This window comes from Eublepharis macularius, chromosome 2 (genome assembly GCF_028583425.1).
Source record: "Eublepharis macularius isolate TG4126 chromosome 2, MPM_Emac_v1.0, whole genome shotgun sequence".
NCBI classification, from domain to species: Eukaryota; Metazoa; Chordata; class Lepidosauria; order Squamata; family Eublepharidae; genus Eublepharis; species Eublepharis macularius.
The window spans coordinates 95275993-95295098 of record NC_072791.1 but is presented as its reverse complement, the minus strand read 5'-3'; the positions used below and the strand labels follow the sequence as shown (position 1 = coordinate 95295098).

Here is a 19106-nt window from a genome sequence, read left to right as displayed (position 1 = left end):
TGTGGTATGGGGCTGGTTGTGCCTTGGGGTTCCTATCAGGGGATCCCCTGGGTTAATTACCGGATGGTGCCTTTCAGGGCATTGCCCTTTGGTGATATGGCCATGCCTTTAGGAAACCATCTTACCCCCACTACAAGGGAAAAATTTTTGCGGGGTGAGTATGTGGATATCTTTACCCTTCTCTTCAGGGACCTGGAGAAGAAGGATAAAGAAGAGCTGGATGAAAGGGATAAGGAGCGCCTTAAGCACCGAAAAATTGACAGGACCTGGGCCAATTGGCTTCCAGGATTTCTCATTTATGTGGGAGTCATTGCGAGGGTCCAGCTTTGGAGGGTGGCTCCCCTATTTCAGTATATGGACATCATATACAGGGGGTATACTGACTTCACCGGTGCAGCTTGGCTGCAATACGACGAAGAGTTTAGAATGCGAGCCGCCCTTAATCCATTGTTGCCGTGGGACCAAGTGCATTCTTAATAAGAATGTAGACACACTTGTTTCATATAGAATGAAAGTCTAAGTTTATATGCTGGTTTATATATCTTAAGAGTTCCATGGCGCAGAGTGGTAAACTGTAGTACTGCAGCCCAAGCTCTGCTCACAACCTGAGTTTGATCCTGGAGGAAGCCGGGTTCACATAGCCAGCTCAAGGTTGACTCAGCCTTCCATCCTTTCAAGGTCGGTAAAATGAGTACCCAGTTTCCTGGGGGTAAAGTGTAGATGACTGGGGGAGGCAATGGCAAACCATTCCAAAACAAAAAGTCTGCCAAGAAAATGCTGTGATGTAACATCCCCCCATGGGTCAGTAATGACTCGGTGCTTGCACTTTACCTTAACCTTTTTATATAGCTTACTTACCAATATCTGTTTCCTTGTGATTCTTGATATATTCGGCAAGTTCAAAATTTCCGGCAATTATTGCCACCTGAAAGATCAAAGAATAGTATATGTTTACTATTTCAGTACTAAGTGGCATATCCTGCAGGTATATGTACTTCAATTACTTGAAACATATATGGGAGGACATCAATTAGATATTTTTTCAATATTATATCCCTGAGTTATCATGTGCGAGCTTGTTTCTTTCACTATCTCCTCTTCAAGCTGTCCGTAAAATAGCTGATTTGCATTATCATAAACACTTGCAATATAGGGCTCATTTAGTCCAGACACAATTCATGGAAATAATTTCTCTCTGTCGGCCACAGAATGATCAGAAAAAAATGTCTAGTATCAACTCCAAATATTAAAGTATTCTTCTGATAATATGCAACCATTTTAATCAATATGCTAGCAAATAATACATCATAACCCACAAACATGGAAGGCATGCTGGAGGAATTTTATGAAGAAGCTGCAAAAAGTTTTAAAATGTACTTCAGTCTGAACTCTGTATTTTTGTGTTTAAAAAAACCTGCTCCAAATTTTGATGTATACATGTCTTAGCAGAAAAAGGGAGGATTGATCAAGGCAAAAGACAATACTGATCTCCTTAGAATTATATTTCTCTTAAGTAAAAACGGGTTGGGTTGGGTTCAACAAAGCTGCTTTATGCATATCAAAGTCTTGAAAAATACCATATACATATCCAAACAATACTACAAACTGCTTTGGAAAGTCACAATTTTAATTACATTATTTCAAGCATTTTTATCCCACCATTCTCTAAAATTTAGGGCAGCTAACAAGAAGAAAACAAATATTCTCTCTATGGCATTGAAGGCAGCTGCTCAAGAAACCAAAGTCCAAAGACCTCTAGGCTGCAAGGAACTAGTTGTACAGCTTTCAGTCCTAGCTTGAATCTAAAACAACAAAATTTCACTACTAGTTTCCTACAGACATCCATTGGGAAAACTGCTGAATCAGTCAGTGACTGTGTTCCACATTGTAAAAACAGTTATAAAATACTTACATCCCTTACGTGGTAGCAAATCTACTGTCTGGTACAACAAGACTGAAATCTAGAGCCCAGAGCTGAAGACTCCAAGGCCTTGCTCAGTCCATTATTAGAGTGTCCTGCACATGAAAGGGCTTGATCTTTTCTGCCTGACATCACCACCCTCCTGATGGTCAGCAAAGGAATTAAAAATGCATTGGAGATGCCAAGGAGAACTACATGAAGGTATAAATCTGTTCCCTTCAAACTGGGCCATTCAGCCTGAAAATCTTGTTGGTATTGTAAAGACTGCTATACCTTGGTACCTGACCCCTAACTGTATTTCACATTGCCCCTTGCTTGTACATTGGAGTGACTGATGAATTCTTATTTCTTCCCTTTCCCTGATGATGCTGTTTCTCCACCTCATATTGCCCTCCATGGATCCTGATTTCTGGCCTGAGATCCTGCTGATACATTACCCAATCTAACTTCAAGGAACCTGTCTTCACTCCCAAATTTAGACTATTCTATTCAGCTCTCCGTAGCCTCATACAGCTTCAGCCTCAGACCTCACTGATAACAAATTGCAGCATATGGCGTAGAATCACTCTGTGGGAACTTTGAAAGGAGAGCCAGTGTGGTGCAGTGCTTAGAGTGTTAGACTAGGATTTGTGGTAACCTAGTTCAAATCTCACTCTGCCGTGGTAGTCTGCTGGATGATTTGGGGTCAGTCAGACACTTTCAATCCAACCAACTTCTCAGGCTGTTGTGAGAATAAAATGGAAGAGAGGAGAACAATGTAAGCCTCTTTGAGAACCTATTGGTGAGAAAGGTGGGTTATAAATGAAGTAAATAAATACATAAAGGATTCAGGATGCTGATAATTTCACTCTATGAAATTATTGAGCAGTCGGGTTAGAACAGATAGAAGAAAATACTACTTTACACAAAGGGTGATAAACACATGGAATTCGTTGCCACAGGAGGTGGTGGCAGCTACAAGCATTGCCAGCTTTAAGAGGGGACTGGACAAATATATGGAGCAGAGGTCCATTAGTGGCTATTAGCCACAGGAGATAGATGGTATTCTCTTTGTGGGGAGGTGGTGCTCTGTTGTCTTGGTGCTGGAAGGAAGGCAGTGGGAGGGCTTCTGGTGTCCTGGCCTCACTGACAGTCCTTTAGATGGTACTGGATTTCTAGCCACTGTGTGTGACAGAATGTTGGACTGGATGGGCCACTGGCCTGATCCAACATGGCTTTGCTTATGTTCTTATGTTCTTATCCTGTCTTGAAGGAGATGCCACTACCCAGGGATGAGATGTAAGCCCTATTGGGGAATGCTTGAACACCTGTTGGTTTGGCTCATGTCCTGTTCATGAGTTGCAAATAGATATTGTTCAATGGATTGTTTGACCTGTTTGTTGCTATTTGGCAGCTAGCTCTTCTGTGCTCCTTCTTAACATTCAGTACAGCAAAATCAGTTTTTCATATATTTACATCCTCATACAGCCTAACTGAGCTCTATTTCTCCCCTCCTTGCTGCACCATTGCTCCAGGAGGCAGAAAATTGTTTAAATAGACTGTCAAAAATGATATAAATCATAAACACGGTATTTAAAAAACTCCTACCATTCCATGTTCACCTAAGTAGCCTTTAGTGGCATTTGTTTGGTGAGGGGGGAAGAATGCAAACCTGTTTGGCAGCTGTTTGAGTCTTGTGGTGCTGAAACAAACAGATTGGATGATCAGCTGGATGCTGGGGGAGCAGCTATGGCCCGGCATCTTTTATGTGGTACTACATAAGTGGAGAGATGTTGGAATGCAGGCTCAGCCATGAAAGGGTATGACTGCATACTCTCATTGTCCAGTGCTCAGGCCAGACTTGGGAACCCTCCCAAAGCTGCACACCCCAAAAACAAGGCTTATAAACCCACTATCCATCTCTGCCACCTTTAGCACTCTCCCAGCAATGAGGAACCAGGCAGCGAAGGCACTAACAGGGGCCAGGTATGCTGAGGAAGCCCCAGGTGCAGGAAGCTCAGGCCAGGCCTCAGTAGCAGGAGGCAGGGCAGGAGGCAGCTCCTGGGTCCTAGCTACCACCATCTTGCCAGCCAAGACTCCAGAGAAGCCCCTTACCTCAGCCCATGAGAAGCTCAATAGCCCAGCAAAAGGGATAGGGAACAGAAGGAAGAGACAGATGGCCACCCCAAGCAACAGACTGATGGCAGCAACGATGGCACCAGGCCACACCCCAACCCAGAGGCTGGCAGAGGAAGGGCAACAGCTGAGCAAACCAGCAGGCAAACTAGAGGAGATTGGAGATAGTCAGGAGAGCGGATAGAAGAATGGCCACAGGTGTAGCTACCTAAGACAGCCAGGGCAGCAGCTAGGTTGCTGGGGGCAGGATTAGGAGGTGGAGCCTGGGAATGGTGAAGGGATAAAAGGGAAGTCCACCCACAAATAGAGGTGAAGGAGTTTGGAGGAGAGCAGTACAGAGTGAATTCAGAGCACAGGCAAGAGAGTAGTGAGGGACACCTGGGCAGTGTTAGCCCACCCCATGCTCTTGTTCTAAGACCAGAGTCACCCAGCTGGTACTTACCAGGTCAACAAGGTTGTAGCTGAACCCGCTAAGGCAGGGCCAGGGCAGGGCCTCACACTCATGCAGAAAACCATGAACCACTTGTTTCTTCAAGAACATAAATGTCTGATTGATTTCAAGTCTGCTTCTTTGCAGCAGTGTGTGCCCATTTTCAGCTGCATCCTGGTAGTCAGTCTTGAAGGAGAAGCAGCATGGATAACTGTGGCAGTGACTTCAGTGTCAATGCTTATAGATGTGGCTATAGGAAAAGTGTTTTCTTCTTCAAGAAGGTTTGGAGGAAGGAAGACAGTTGCTTGTGCACTGATGTGATACAGGCTTCTTTTCCAGTTCCCACATGCTGCTTCTTAATTAGGGCAAGATGGCCACTTTTAAAAGGCTTCTTGCATTTTATCGCTTTCTGGACATTGCTTGTTCACTAGTGTCTTTAATTTGGTGGTATCTTTCTTAATCTTCTGCATACATTCTACATGAACTTCTATTACTGTGCATTGTATATAATTTCCAAATATCCTGAAGGAATGTGATTCTTTTCACCCTCCCTTCCTTTTAATTAATCCCCTGATTTTTGAGAAGTTTCATCTCCTGAAATCAAATGTAGTCATGTTGGACTTCCTAGGCAACTTTCCATTCACATAAATGTTTAACTTAATAGTATTGTGAACACTGGTTGCAAACAGTGCAACAACACGTCTTGCAGCAGGTCTTCAGCACTTCCTTCTGATCAGCTAAGCCTTCAACATACTTCCCCTTCCCCTCCTGGAGAAGAAGCCTTCAAAAACTGTTGGTGCTGATGATGAAGGCTATTGATTTTGAAGTATATGAGAAGATTGTAAAGGTCAAGCAGGAGTAGCTTGCCTGTCTTCAATTTGGCCTTCAGAAACTAACAAGATGGGGATTGGAGACAGTCTTGTATTACATTGAGGAGGAATCATAATAGACAGTGCCATATCTGCTCCAATATTGGTAATGTCAATGATGGAACCATGGCTGGAGTTTGGGAGATGTATGTAGGAGCCTCAACGAGGTTTGTGCTGCAGTTGGGACTGAGGAAGACTATTGATGAAGCTTTTGATTTCTTGTTTATTGAGAAACTAAATTCAGACCCTGCACTTTGATGCCTTGTGAGGAGCATGTGAAATTGAGTCGATGATCTAGGGGGATGGTCTAGAAGCAGTCCCCTTCACTGAATGATCTGAATGATTGTTACAGCAGATGCTACAAAAAGAGCAGCCTCAATGAGGTAGAAGGGTCTGCAGTGCCTTCAAAAATCATGAGGGCCTTCTCCCAAGAAGATAGCAAGAAGTTCTATTTCTGTGAGCCTGCTTTTCACAGTGCACACAGGAATCAATGTGGTATTGTTTTCCCAAACAGGGGAGGCATCAGTCATGACTGTCTGAAGAGTGGAATTTTCTCTGTGCACACTATATATAAGTATTGATACTATATACAGCTATCTAACTGATAAACTACATATACCCCCAATACAAAGAGAAAAAAAGCTCTGACAGAAAGAGTTCTTATCGACATATTCCCAATCAAACTGACCAGCAATGCACAACTTCTTCCCTCTGAGCAATCCAATCTACATCTCTAAGGGGAAGAGGTTTTCATGCAACTGCAGAAGTTTCCAAATCATAGCTCTGCGTAGGCACAAAGACCATTAATGGGATACACAGACACCACAAAATAGTAATTTTACATTCTGCTAACAGAATTGTCTTCTATTAACAAAATCAAACTTTGGAGCCAATCTGATGACTTTGAGGCTGTATATAGTTACATATAAATAATATGACCTTGCATACAAGTAAGTTACTGATCATATCAACAAGTGTTAGAAATACTTGTAAATACATTTTGATGAGCTTCAGCTTTGAGCATCTATGTTCACCACTGGCAGCTGCCACTGAAAGTGTCAGGAGAATTTGTAGTGCTGACAAGACATTTGGGAAGGCATCACTCATTTCAGTATCATCGATGTACTACAGAACATCTCTAGGTAAGCCTTTTCCAGAACGTAGAATGTGCTGGATATGGTCCAGCTCCAAACAAAGATCTGCACCATTGATGCTGGAGTGGTCGCCATCACTGAAGGATCTTTGACAATCAGAGAGTGGTGTTTCCTGTGGTTGCTTTTCAAGATTGTACAAGAATCCCCAGATTTTCACATGAGATTCAAGCTGCTCAAGTTGCTCTTCAGTTGAAAAACAAACAACATCTAAAAGAGTGTAGAACTCCCATGTGAAGATTTCTTCTGGAGTACTGCACTCTTCATCATGAGTCTCATATTTAAACTGCCTCTTCTTACGGCTTTTATGTGGGGGCTCCTTGAAAGCCACATCCTATTCAAGGGCTTCTGTAGACTCTTGTGTGGTGGTAACTGTTGCTGCATAACAATTTTTCCTGTACAATGTGATGAACTCTGCACATTTCTTCATAAGGGAGATTCCAGTTACAATAGCCATTGTAAGGCATTGCATTATGTTCCAATATTCACTTGGAACATAATATTACACCATACTATGATGGATATCAGAAACTTGAAATCCATCAATTAGTCTACTAGATATTGTGCTTCATGGGGAAGACCTGCATCTGCTTGAGACAATTCTACTATTTCCATCAGAGCAGTATAACTGCTTCTGTTTGATATTGAATAGGCTTCACATTGTCTATTGGACATTCCCAGCGGGGGGCGGGGGCCCCAGGTTTCCCTGGGCAGTGCTCAAACAGGCCCATTCCCTTTAAAGTCACCGCCTACCTGGCTGTCCGCCCACCCCCCTTTTTTCATCCTTTGTTCCCCTGTCCACCCACGGGGACACGGCCTTCTTTTCCTCCATAGGGATGGTGCCCCCCTACACACTTTCAGTTTGTCAGTGTACTGCACATGGCCCTATCAGCATACGGGCTTCCAGACAAAGATTTTAAGGCACATTCATTTAGGATTTGTGTGGCCACCACTGCCTCTGAGATCAGCCCGTCAACCACTTGTGTTAAAGGGATTGGTTGCTGGCGCTCCAACACAGTCAGGTCATACATTAGGCCTGGTGATTAATTCCCACTCTTTTTAGTTTCCTCAGGCAGGCACAGGCTGCTTTGGATCATGGAGCACAGGACTGCACATTGGACGGCCTGCAAGAAGATCTGGTCGGCGCTCAGACCTGGGACTTGTAATATCCATCAAGTGGATCGGTACGAGGGGGATGATGTGGAACGCCCTGCTTCCTCATTTCCTATGGCTGACCAGGCAGATGGGGATGCCAGATGCAGTAGTTCTGAAACTCAGTGAAAAAGACTTGCCCAAGAGGACCAGGCTGAATCTACTGCAAGTCATGTTAAAGGACCTGGAGATGCTTCACATTTGCTATCCAAATATGCAAATCACTTTATCAGATCTGCTGGAGCACTGCTTGTGGCACAGGGCACGGGTGGATGACAGGTAAATTTGGCCCACAGGCGCCTGTCTAAGAGGGTGGGGTGTACCATGATAGTGACAGGGATGGAAGCCAGGTGATTCATCACATTTCATGCCAGTTAGAGGCACTGTACTGCTGGATGGGGTGCACCTGTCCAGCTGGGAACAGAACATATGACTGCAAGGCATCAAGGATAGCTTACTGGGTTGGTTGCGGCTTTGGGAGCTTTGGTGGGAACTATTTTGGAGCTCTGGTGGCAGTTCTGGCATTGGGCAGGGGGGGGGTAACAGGGCCTGTGTGCACAGTTTCCCCATGGATGGGGATCCCTATCTTGGACCAAGCATAGGCAGTGGCAAGCCCAGCTCGGGGCTGCCAGAGCATGCGTGCTTCCAGATGAGGGGGGAAACATGTAGAGGCCACCGCCCATTGTGGATTTCACTAACTGTCATCCCACAGTTTCCCTTTCAGCAGGCGGGATGAAGGGATGAAGGTCATTGGCTGACAGGCGGGTCAGCCAATGCAGGGATCCACGCCCTACACTGTGCCAACGCTCCTATCACTGTAACCAATGAAGTTGTGGTCTCTTTTCTCCACACTATGTTTTATGCGTATTTGATAGCTTGCCCAAACACCCTCCGCCTTTGAGTTGGCCCCAAAAACAGATTCCTTTGATGATGAGGTTGCAACTTAAAGTAACAGACTGAAAGTGACAGCCACAGGGTACAAATGAAGCTTGTCAGTTCATTTGTAAGTAGTCTTGTCTGGGACACCCTCCTTTTCTCCCTTCATGTTGGTGGCACTATCATAATCTTGGCAGTGGCAATCCTTAATCTTGTTTTCCTTCAGTGTTCTCATCAAGAGTTCCATATGTTCTTGTCCCGTGCAATGAAATCTTAAGCAGTTACTCCAATCTAAGCCCACTGGTGTAACTCTGCATAGGATTATACTAGTGGATTCCTAAACTGCCTTAAATCCTAGGAAATGTTCTTTTACACAGATTTTCCCTCCATCTTCATCCACAATCTTATTGTAGATGACATCTTTACAAAGTGACTTACATCAGGTGTGCAATCTACTTTGGCAGAGTAATATTTAGCTTTGTTCAACCTAGATAACCCAGGCAAGCACAATCTTGTCAGATGTTGGAAGCTAAGTAGGGTTGGCTTTGGTAAGTAATTTATTTTTTTTATTTTTTCAATTTATATACCCAGAGGCTCTGGGCGGTGAACAGTTAAAATCGATAAAAACAAAAACTAAAATCAATATACAAATAATAAAACAAACTAACAAGGTGCAGTGGTGGGGAGAACCCTCCCCCACCCCAAAGGTGGGAGGCTGACATGGCACCACCCCCTTCAATCACCGAACGCCTGGTGGAACAGCTCTGTCTTACAGGCCCGGCGGAATGATAATATGTCCCGCTGGGCCCGGGTTTCCATTGACAGAGCGTTCCACCAGGCTGGGGCCAGGACTGAAAAGACCCTGGCCCTGGTTGAAGCGAGGCAGGCTTCCTTAGGGCCGGGGACCACAAGTAAATATTTATTCACTGATCAAAGTGATCTCCGGGGAATGTACAAGGAGAGGCGGTCCCGAAGATATGCCGGTCCCAACCTGCTCAGGGCTTTAAAGGTAAGAACCAACACTTTGAACCTGATTCGGAATTCAACCGGAAGCCAGTGCAGCTGGCGCAGGACAGGTGTGATGTGTGACTGGTAAGGTATACCAGTCAGGACCCGTGCCGCCGCATTCTGGACCAGTTGTAGTTTCCGGATCAGGCCCAGGGGTAGCCCAGCGTAGAGTGAGTTACAGTAATCTAGCCTGGAGGTGACCGTTGCATGGATCACTGTAGCCAGGTCCTGGGGCGTCAGGTAGGGGGCAAGTTGCCTGATCTGACGAAGATGGAAAAATGCAGACTTGGCAACCGCCGTGACCTGGGCCTCCATCGATAGGGAGGCATCCAGGAGCACACCCAGACTCTTTACCACTGGCAAAGTTGCCAGTGGTGTCCCATCCAGGGCAGGGAGCTGGATCCCAACATCTGGCAGCCCCCGTCCCAGCTGCAGGACCTCCATCTTCACTGGGTTCAGTGTCAGCCTGCTCTGTTTCAACCATGCCATCACAGCCTCCAAAGCTCTGGCCAGATTGTCTGGGGCCGTGTCTGGTTTTTCTGTCCATCAACAGAAAAAGTTGGGTGTCATCCGCGTATTGATGACAACCCAGCCCAAACCTCCACACCAATTGGGTGAGGGGGCGCATATAGATGTTAAATAACATCGGGGAGAGTATCGCCCCTTGGGGAACCCCGCACACCAAAGGGTGATGGGGCGATAGATCTCCCCCAAGCGCCACCCTCTGTCCCCGACCCTGGAGAAAGGAGACCAGCCACTGTAAGGCTGTCCCCCTAATCCCCACGTCGGCAAGGCGGCTGGCCAACAAATCATAGTCAACCGTGTCAAACGCTGCTGTGAGATCAAGTAACACAAGCAGCGCTGACCCGCCTCGATCCAGATGCCTGCGAAGGTCGTCTGTGAGGGCAACCAAGGCTGTCTCCGTCCCATGGCCAGGACGGAAGCCAGACTGGAATGGGTCCAGGACTAGAGCATCATTCAGGAATTCCTGCAGTTGTACCACCACCACCCGCTCAATCACCTTGCCCAGGAACGGGAGGTTCGACACTGGGCGGTAACTGGATGGGTTGGTGGGGTCCAAAGATGTTTTTTTTCAGGAGGGGCCGCACTACCGCCTCCTTTAACACTCCTGGAAAAATCCCAGAGCTCAGGGAGATGTTAACAATGGCCTCCAAATGGTCCCGTAGCCCCTCCGAGCTGGCCTTCACCAGCCAGGATGGGCAGGGGTCCAGAGGACAGGTGGTTGGCCTCATCCCCTGCAGGATCCTGTCAACATCGTCCTGAGAGAGCAGCCTGATATGGTCTAATACGGACCCAGAAGACAGCCAAGGAGTCTCCAGTTCCCTTACTGTATCAACAGTGGGTGGCAGGCCACGGCGAAGGGACAAGATTTTACTCGCAAAAGAGCTTGCAAAAGCCTCGCAGCCAATAGTTGAATTAAGTATTTGGTTGTCTCCCTGAGAGAGGGAGACCAAGGGCTGAACTGTTCGAAATAATTGAGCCGGGCGTGAGCTAGCTGACGCAATGGAAGCAGCAAAGAAATCCCTCTTTGCTGCTTTCACTGCCACCTCATAGGCTTTCATAAATGTCCTATAAGATGTTCTTGTCTCTTCGTCGCGCCCCCGCCTCCACACTCGCTCTAGTCGTCTCAGAGACCACTTCATCTGGCGAAGCTCCTTGGTAAACCAAGGAGCTACCCGTTTGCGGGCTCGGAGAGGACGGCAGGGGGCAATAGCGTCAATGGCTTCGGAAAGACGGCCATGCTAATCATCCACCAGCTCATCTAACGTACTGCCAGGGGGCATCGGATCCCGCAGAGCCGCCTGGAAACCAATTGGATCCATAAGCCTCCGCGGGCGAGCGTAAATCCGCTCACCGCCCACCCAGGAAAGGAGCGGCATGCTCAGACGAGCCTTCAGAACAAAGTGATCTGACCATGGCACTGCATCATAGGCATCCAGGACCACCATCATCCCTGCCCCAAAAATCAAATCCAGCGTGTGACCTACTTGATGCGTGGGAGCCATAACAAACTGGGAGAGTCCTAGGGCCGCCATGGAGGACACCAGGTCAATGGCCTGCATGGAGGCATCGTCATCAGCATGGACGTTGAAATCCCTGAGAACCAAAAGTTTCGGGAATTCCAAGGCCCAGCTGGCCACTGCCTCCAAGAGACCAGACAGGGAAGATGCAGGTGCAGTAGGCGGTCGGTACACCACGCATATTGCCAACCTCTCCTCGGTGTCCAATGCTAGGCCACCACAATCAATGCCAGTAATTTTTGGGGTGGGGAGTGGTCTGAAGGAGAAAGACTCCCGAATGAGCAAAGCCACACCTCCCCCCAACCACTTGTCCGGGACTGGTAGAGGACCGTATAACCTGGGGGGGCTAGTTCTTTCAAAGCGACCGTCTCGCCCTCCCTCACCCATGTCTCGGTCACGCAAGCCAGGTCCACATTCAATGCTGCAAAATAATCTTGCAGCGTTTTGGTCTTATTATTTATGGACCTGGCATTGCACAGTGCCAGTGTCGGAGAGTGGTTTAATATTCTAGCCCCACAACAGGTATATCTTGGGATGGGATGCAGATTGGAAGGGCACCAAGCCCTACCATGTCTCAGTGCCCTTCCCTTCCATAATCTGCTCCCACCACCATACCTCCCGCGTCCCCGGATCACTGGGATCCCCGACCCCAAGCCGGCCTCCTCACCAATGATCATGGTGCTAACCCACCACCCTCACAAAATCAACAGCCCACCAACTATCACAGACTAAGCTATCAAACATACACAAAACCTCAATACCCTACCAAATTAACAACATAGACTACAATAACTAACACACATAGTATAAAAACAATAAACAGTAACAAGGCGAGCAGTCCCCTAGCAGCAGTCTTATAGGCTGGAGCAACAAGGGGCGGGGCCGGGCAGATGGAAAGCCCAGCCCTTGATGGAAGCAGCTCCCTTGGCAGCAGCAGCAGCAGCGCAGGCTACAACATCCTTTGTAGGCTGGAGCAGCAAGGGGCGGGGCCAGGCAGATGGAAAGCCCAGCACTTGATGGAAGCAGCTTCCTTGGCGGCAGCAGCAGCAGCAGTGCAGGCTACAACAACCTTTGTAGGCTGGAGCAACAAGGGGAGGGGCCAGGCAGATGGAAAGCCCAGCCCTTGATGGAAGCAGCTCCCTTGGCAGCAGCAGCAGCAGCAGTGCAGGCTACAACAACCTTTGTAGGCTGGAGCAACAAGGGGTGGGGCCAGGCAGATGGAAAGCCCAGCCCTTCATGGAAGCAGCTCCCTTGGCAGCAGCGGCAGCAGCAGTGCAGGCTACAACAGCCTTTGTAGGCTGGAGCAACAAGGGGCGGGGCCGGGAAGATGGAAAGCCCAGCCCTTGATGGAAGCAGCTCCCTTGGTAGCAGCAGCAGCAGCAGTGCAGGCTACAACAGTCTTTGTAGGCTGGAGCAACAAGGGGCGGGGCCAGGCAGATGGAAAGCCCAGCCCTTGATGGAAGCAGCTCCCTTGGCAGCAGCAGCCAAGGGAGACCTCCCATCCAAGGGAGACCTTGGATGGGAAACCTCTAAAGAAGCCCAGGGTTACAATGCAGAGGTAGGCAAATGGCAAGCCATTTCTGTTCGTCTCTTGTTTTGAAAATCCCAGCATAGTTTGCCATAAATTGGTTATGATTGAGAGTACTGTCCACCACTACTACCAACAACAACAATCTGTTACCTATAGTGTTCTAACACTTTGTGGGATTAAAGATAATCAATTCATTCTGAATTGTTTTCTTAAAGCAGTGGTCATTACTCTCCTTTGAAGATATTCATCTTCCACTATCTCATCATACTTGCCAAGCAGCTATAGGAGCCACAGAAAATTTCACTGCTGTGTGTAAATAGCTTCTTCAATCCCCAGAATCCCAAGAAGTTTGATGCCAAGAATACCATAACAGCCATTAACAATTCAAGCACTTACCTCCAATACTGAATTTCTGCTGGTGCTCTGAATCAATGGACTTGTTTAAACTAAGCCTGGATTCTGTTTCCATCCACTTGCAGTATGCAGTCAAATTGCTGGATGAGTTTTCATACTGTTTCAGAATGTCATTTAAGTGTTTCCAATCACTAGTTCAGTATTCCCAAGTAAGGAACTGGTAGAATTGACTCTTGGGAATATTTTGTAGGAGAAACAAAAAACCTTGTTGGCAATTCTAAAATATATAAGCCAGCATCTTTCCCACTTTTTCTGACCATTTTCTAAAATCCCTTCAGCAGAAGTTTTGAGAAATGACATTTGTGGGAAAAGCCGTATCTTCAATTTAACTTGTCCCATTGGAAAAACTACATCTCTAAGCAGCTGTATTACCTGTGGCAACATTGCAGGATTACAGTACTAATTCTAAGTGTGGTCTGTTGTGATTCCCTCTGTAGTACTATTTCATGTGGCCTCTGATTGGAGGCAGAACTCTCATCATCTTCTAAATTCATAGAAACCTGATCTATTCCACTATCTTCTTTGTGCACTCACACATTAATATTACCACTGCATGAAAAACCAACTGTTTTAGGAGATGGAAGTAATTCTGCATTATTACATGTATTATAAAAGAGTTCTTTTCAAAGTTTGATTTCACTTTAAACTTCTTACCAGGCAAGTCCAACTTCCCGGTGGATGCTCTCTCGCGCATGCCCCAACATCAGAGCATGAGGGAGGAGACTATTGACACGGTGTTTTCCCCCAGCCAATTGGGAGGTGTGGTTACTACACGTAGCCAAGCAACCAAAAAGCAAAATAGTCTCGAGGGGTGGGGAGCTAAAGTGAAAAGCGAAGTGGAAAAGGAGGGGGAGCGAGCGCCCACAGGAAAAATGACACAAACGGCAGCTGGAGAGTGGGTTAAGGGAGACAAGTTATACATCCCAGCTAGCTTAAGAAGAGAGGTGCTGCAACAATGCCACGACGCCTGAACCGCCAGTCACTTCGGATACCTAAAAACATTGAATTTAGTACAAAGACAGTTCTGGTGGCCCAGTATCAAGAAGGACGTGTCCCAGTACGTAGCTTCCTGCCCTACTTGTATAATGGTGAAGCCTAGGAGGGGGAAGCCCCCGGGACTTTTACAACCACTGGAAACCCCCTCTAGACCTTGGGAAGTCATTTCCATGGATTTTATCACCAGGCTACCCCCCTCTAAGGGTAGCACATGCATTTTAGTAGTGGTGGATTTGTTCTCAAAACAAGCTCACTTTATTCCCTGCACCACTGTACCGTCAGCAAAGAAACTTGCCAGCTTATTCATGAAACACATTGTAAGGCTGCATTCTTTTCCTTCCAAGGTGATATCGGATCGAGGAGCACAATTTGTTGCCAACTTCTGGTGGGAGCTTTTACAAGTGGTGGGCATTGAACAAGGATTAAGCTCCACCTACCATCCCAAGAGCGACGGACAATCGGAAAGAACTAATCAAGTGTTAGAGCAATTCCTCAGATGTTATAGCAATTTCCAACAAGACAATTAGACTCAAATTTTTCATCTGGCCGAGTACGCCTATAACAACTCGGTTCACAGCTCGACAGGAGAGACCCCATTTAAAATTGTGCATGGATATGAAGGTTTGGCATTCCCCTTCAAAGTACAGCCAGAATCCAAGCACTCTGGGGACTTGGGAGAATGGTGGACCTCCTTCACAGAGCAATGGACTGTAATTCAAAAAACTTTGACCAAAGCAAAAGCAGACTACAAAAAGTATGCCGATCGCCATCGTGTGGCGCATTGGGAATTACACCCCAGAGATAAAGTATATGTTTCTACTAAGAATTTCAGAACAGAGCAATCCAGTAAAAAACTGGAGTTAAAGTATTTAGGGCCCTTCCCAATTAAAGAGTAATCAACAATGTGACAGTAGAACTGGAATTGCCAAAGAATTTGCGCCAGGTCCACCCTACCTTTCACATTAGCCTACTCAAAAAAGCACTTCCCCCAGATGAATGGCATCCTGAAAAGCCAGTGCCCCACCCAACAGTGATAGACGGCCAGATCCACTATGAGACAGAAGAAATCTTGGACTCCAAACACAGACACAACAGGACTTTTTACCTGGTAAGGTGGAAGGACTTTGAGGAGGGGTTTCGTGAGTGGGTGGAGGCTTCTCATGTAAATGCCTCTAAACTAATTGCTTAATTTCATAAAAAATACCTTGAGAAAGCAGGGGCTGAAGGGTGAGGGGAGGGGTCTTAAGGGAGGCAGAATGTCAGAGTGTCAGTTTGCTTGTCAGTTCTCTAGCCACAGTTACGCCATATTAACATGCTATAATCTGTAGTTGTGTAGTTTTCCTCCCTCTAGGCCCAGGTGGTGCCCAGGCCGCATATATCCATGGGAGTGAAGAGTTCTTATCAGCCCATTCCGGCCGATGACCCTGACGTCCTTGTCTTCCCATGCCTTCACAGACAGGACTAAGGGGGGAGGCTGTGAATGGGTGTTTGAAGTGTTGTTACTTTCATTTCATGTGTCATTCTCAACAAAGCTTTCATTCAGCCAAGGGCCTCAAGCCCTTGGATTGTGGACACCTGTATCCTGAGCTTAATCTTCCAATAAACCTTTTGGAACCAAGAAACCTTGTGCTTCTTGCAGAAGTGGGGGGAGACGAACTCTAGATAACTGGGATTCCATAGTCTGACACTGTTATAACATAGATAGCCTACATTTCCCAAAAGGCCCTGCTTTAGCCTGCCCCGGAAAAGGAAGAACTCTTCCACTAACAAATAGGGTAGCTATCTGACTGAAGCTACGCCTACAGACTTTCCCCCCACCTCAATGTAATGTTGGAAATTCCTGGAACTTAGCTGTTTAATTCTCTAGAAGGACTGGTTTCAGTAGTCTCCTTGAGATTGCTACTGATTTCTGGAGATTCCAGGTCCATTCTAGAAGGTTAACAAAAGGGGGGAAATAGGGATCCCATTCCCCCAGTGAGGGGGGAATCCCCCAGGGAACCCATTCCACCTTTTGCCCCCACCACTGCCTACCTGGCCAGTGGAGGGGGGTGGGTGGGAAGGAGAGGAACAGGCCTCCAAGGGCTGGCACAACAAAGTCACTGACATAATTTGGGCCCATTTGAGGCCCAAATCGGCCCACTGTGAAGCACTTCCCGGAAGTGACGTCATCGTGCTGGTGTGGGACTGCACGCAGGAGGAGCATTCTAGGAGAAAGAAGAAAGTAAGCTCCAGGTCCCCTCCTCCTGCCAGCAGGGTAAGGGGACCTGGCAACCCTATGGGAGAATGCTACAGGGATATGGAGGGTGCCATCAGTGACAATGTGACATCACCTCTGAACAGAGGGAAGAAGAATGAAAAAGCTACAGCCTGGGATTCCAGAACTGAAGTAGGAAAAGAGCACTGACAGAAAAGAAGCATTTGATAGTTACCTTGTCTGGTTTGTCAGCCTCCTTGAGAGGTACTGGAGGCGAAACTGGAAGCTGCAATGATGCAAGGCAGCAGCTCTGCACCCCTCTTGCCTTCCAAGGGAGAGAAGGTGGGGCCATAGGTGGAGATGCTGAGGTCTGGCCTGGATCCAAGCCCACAGCAGCAGGAGGCAGAGGCTCCAGCCTCTACCTTGGGGCCCAGAAAGGCCATGGCAACACAGCAGGAGAACACATCCCTGGCAGAGTCAGCTTTTCTGGCTTCAACTACCAGGGGAAACATGAAGCCCCACCTTTGTGAGAGACAGTGGTTGCAAGGAGCTCAGGGCTGGGGGTGGGAGCAAGAGGTCTCACTGGCCCAATTGCCTGGCAGCCCAGAAGATTCTCTCCAATGGGAGAACTGGGATGCAGAGCCTGGAGTGGACCCACCCCTGGAAGAGCCTTTAAGAGGCCTGGGAAGGAGGCTGTGGACCTGATGTCTTCCATGGCAGCATTAGGACTCTCCCAATTTGTGTCGACCCCTACACATCAAGCAGGCCACACGCTAGATTTGATCTTTGGGATGGGGTTAAATGTGGATCTGGAAGGGGTAGAACTGGTACCATGGTCAGACCACTCAGTCCTGAAGGCTCAACTGGGGATACACCCCCCCTTGCAAGGGCGGTGAGCTGATTTATGCTCGCCCGTGGAGACTTATGGACCCGATTGGGTTCCAGAATGCTTTGCAGGATCCAATGCACCACGGCGGTTCATTAGATGAGCTGGTGGAGGACTGGCAGTGCCGGCTCTCCGAAGCCATCGATGAAATCGCCCCCCCCCATCGCCCTCTTTGCCCCCGTGCAAGATGGGCTCCCTGGTATACAGAGGAGCTATGACAGAAGAAGCGGGAGCTAAGACAGCTTGAGCAAGTGTGGCGGCGATCTCGGGACGAAGAGGCAAGATCATCTTATAGGACATTTATGAAAGCCTATGAGGTGGCGGTGAAGGTTGTGAAGAAAGAGGTTTATGCAGTCTCCATTACATCAGCTAGCACGCCTGGCAAAATAGTTTAATGTGGTACGGTCATTGGTCTCCTTGCCAGAGGGAGGCCATCAAATTTTGAATTCAGATATTAGCTGTGGGGCTTTTGGGGGCTTTTTTGCTGATAAAATCTTGTCTCTCCACCATGAATTGCCAGCCACAGTTGATTCAGTGAATGAGCTGGGGACCCCTTGGCCATCTTCGGGGCCAATATTTGATCATTTCAGCCCACTCTCTGGGGAGGAAATTGACAGCACCCTGCGATCAGTTAGGCTCACCACATGTCCCTTGGACCCATGTCCATCGTGGCTGGTAAAGGCCAGTGCCGAGGGGCTGCAGTCCTCGTTGGAGGCCATTGTTAACCTATACTTAGGCTCTGGGGTTTTTCCTGGGCCATTAAAGGAAGTTGTGGTGAGGCCTCTTTTAAAGAAACCATTGCTGGACCCCACTGACCTGGTCAATTACCGCCCGGTTTCGAACCTCCCGTTTCTGGGAAAGGTGATTGAGCAGGCAGTGGTGGAACAGCTGCAGGGCTTCCTGTAGGATGTCTCAGCCCTAGACCCCTTCCAGTCCGGGTTCCGTCCAGGACATGGGACAGAGACATTGCTGGTCGCCCTCACAGACGATCTTCGTAGACATTTGGATCAAGGCGGCTCGGCGCTTCTGATATTATTGGATCTGTCGGCAGCATTCGATAAAGTCGATTATGATCTTCTGACTCACCGTCTTGCCGATGCGGGGATATGAGGGACTGCCTTACAGTGGCTTGTCTCTTTTCTCTCTCTCTTTTTTTTTTATTACCTACATCAACTAACAATAAAGAGGGAAAGAAGGGGGGCAGGGGAAGGAAAGAAAAAAAACAGCAACATATAACAACACTACACTACAAATAATGCTTTCCCTTCATACTGCCATTATTAAAAAATTAAAACTGTGTAAGATATTGATGGAGTGGTTGACCTTGCAAAATACAGATTACAATCCAAATTAAGTCTTCCTCCCCCCCCCCCCGGGCCTCGGACGCAGTTCTCTCTGAGCAACTGCAACCGCAGTGCTCGTTCCCTCCCCCCCTTCAGACTTCAAATCCTTTTCTTCTTGCTTGGTGTCTTGCTGAAATTCTTGATTTTTGTCCTCAAAATCCCTTAGTTGATCTTCTGA

The 19106-nt window shown here is 47.5% G+C and overlaps 1 protein-coding gene across 3 annotated transcripts in view; it reads right to left on the bottom strand.

Moving 5' to 3' along the window:
* The window catches only part of SHANK2 (SH3 and multiple ankyrin repeat domains 2), an 829172-nt gene that overhangs the window by 604705 nt on the left and 205361 nt on the right, over positions 1-19106 (bottom strand). For all 3 annotated transcript variants that reach the window (XM_054971067.1, XM_054971065.1, XM_054971068.1), the window contains one exon: positions 859-925. In XM_054971067.1, the coding sequence (XP_054827042.1) occupies positions 859-925 (67 nt within the window). The remainder of the gene's footprint in view (positions 1-858; positions 926-19106) is intronic.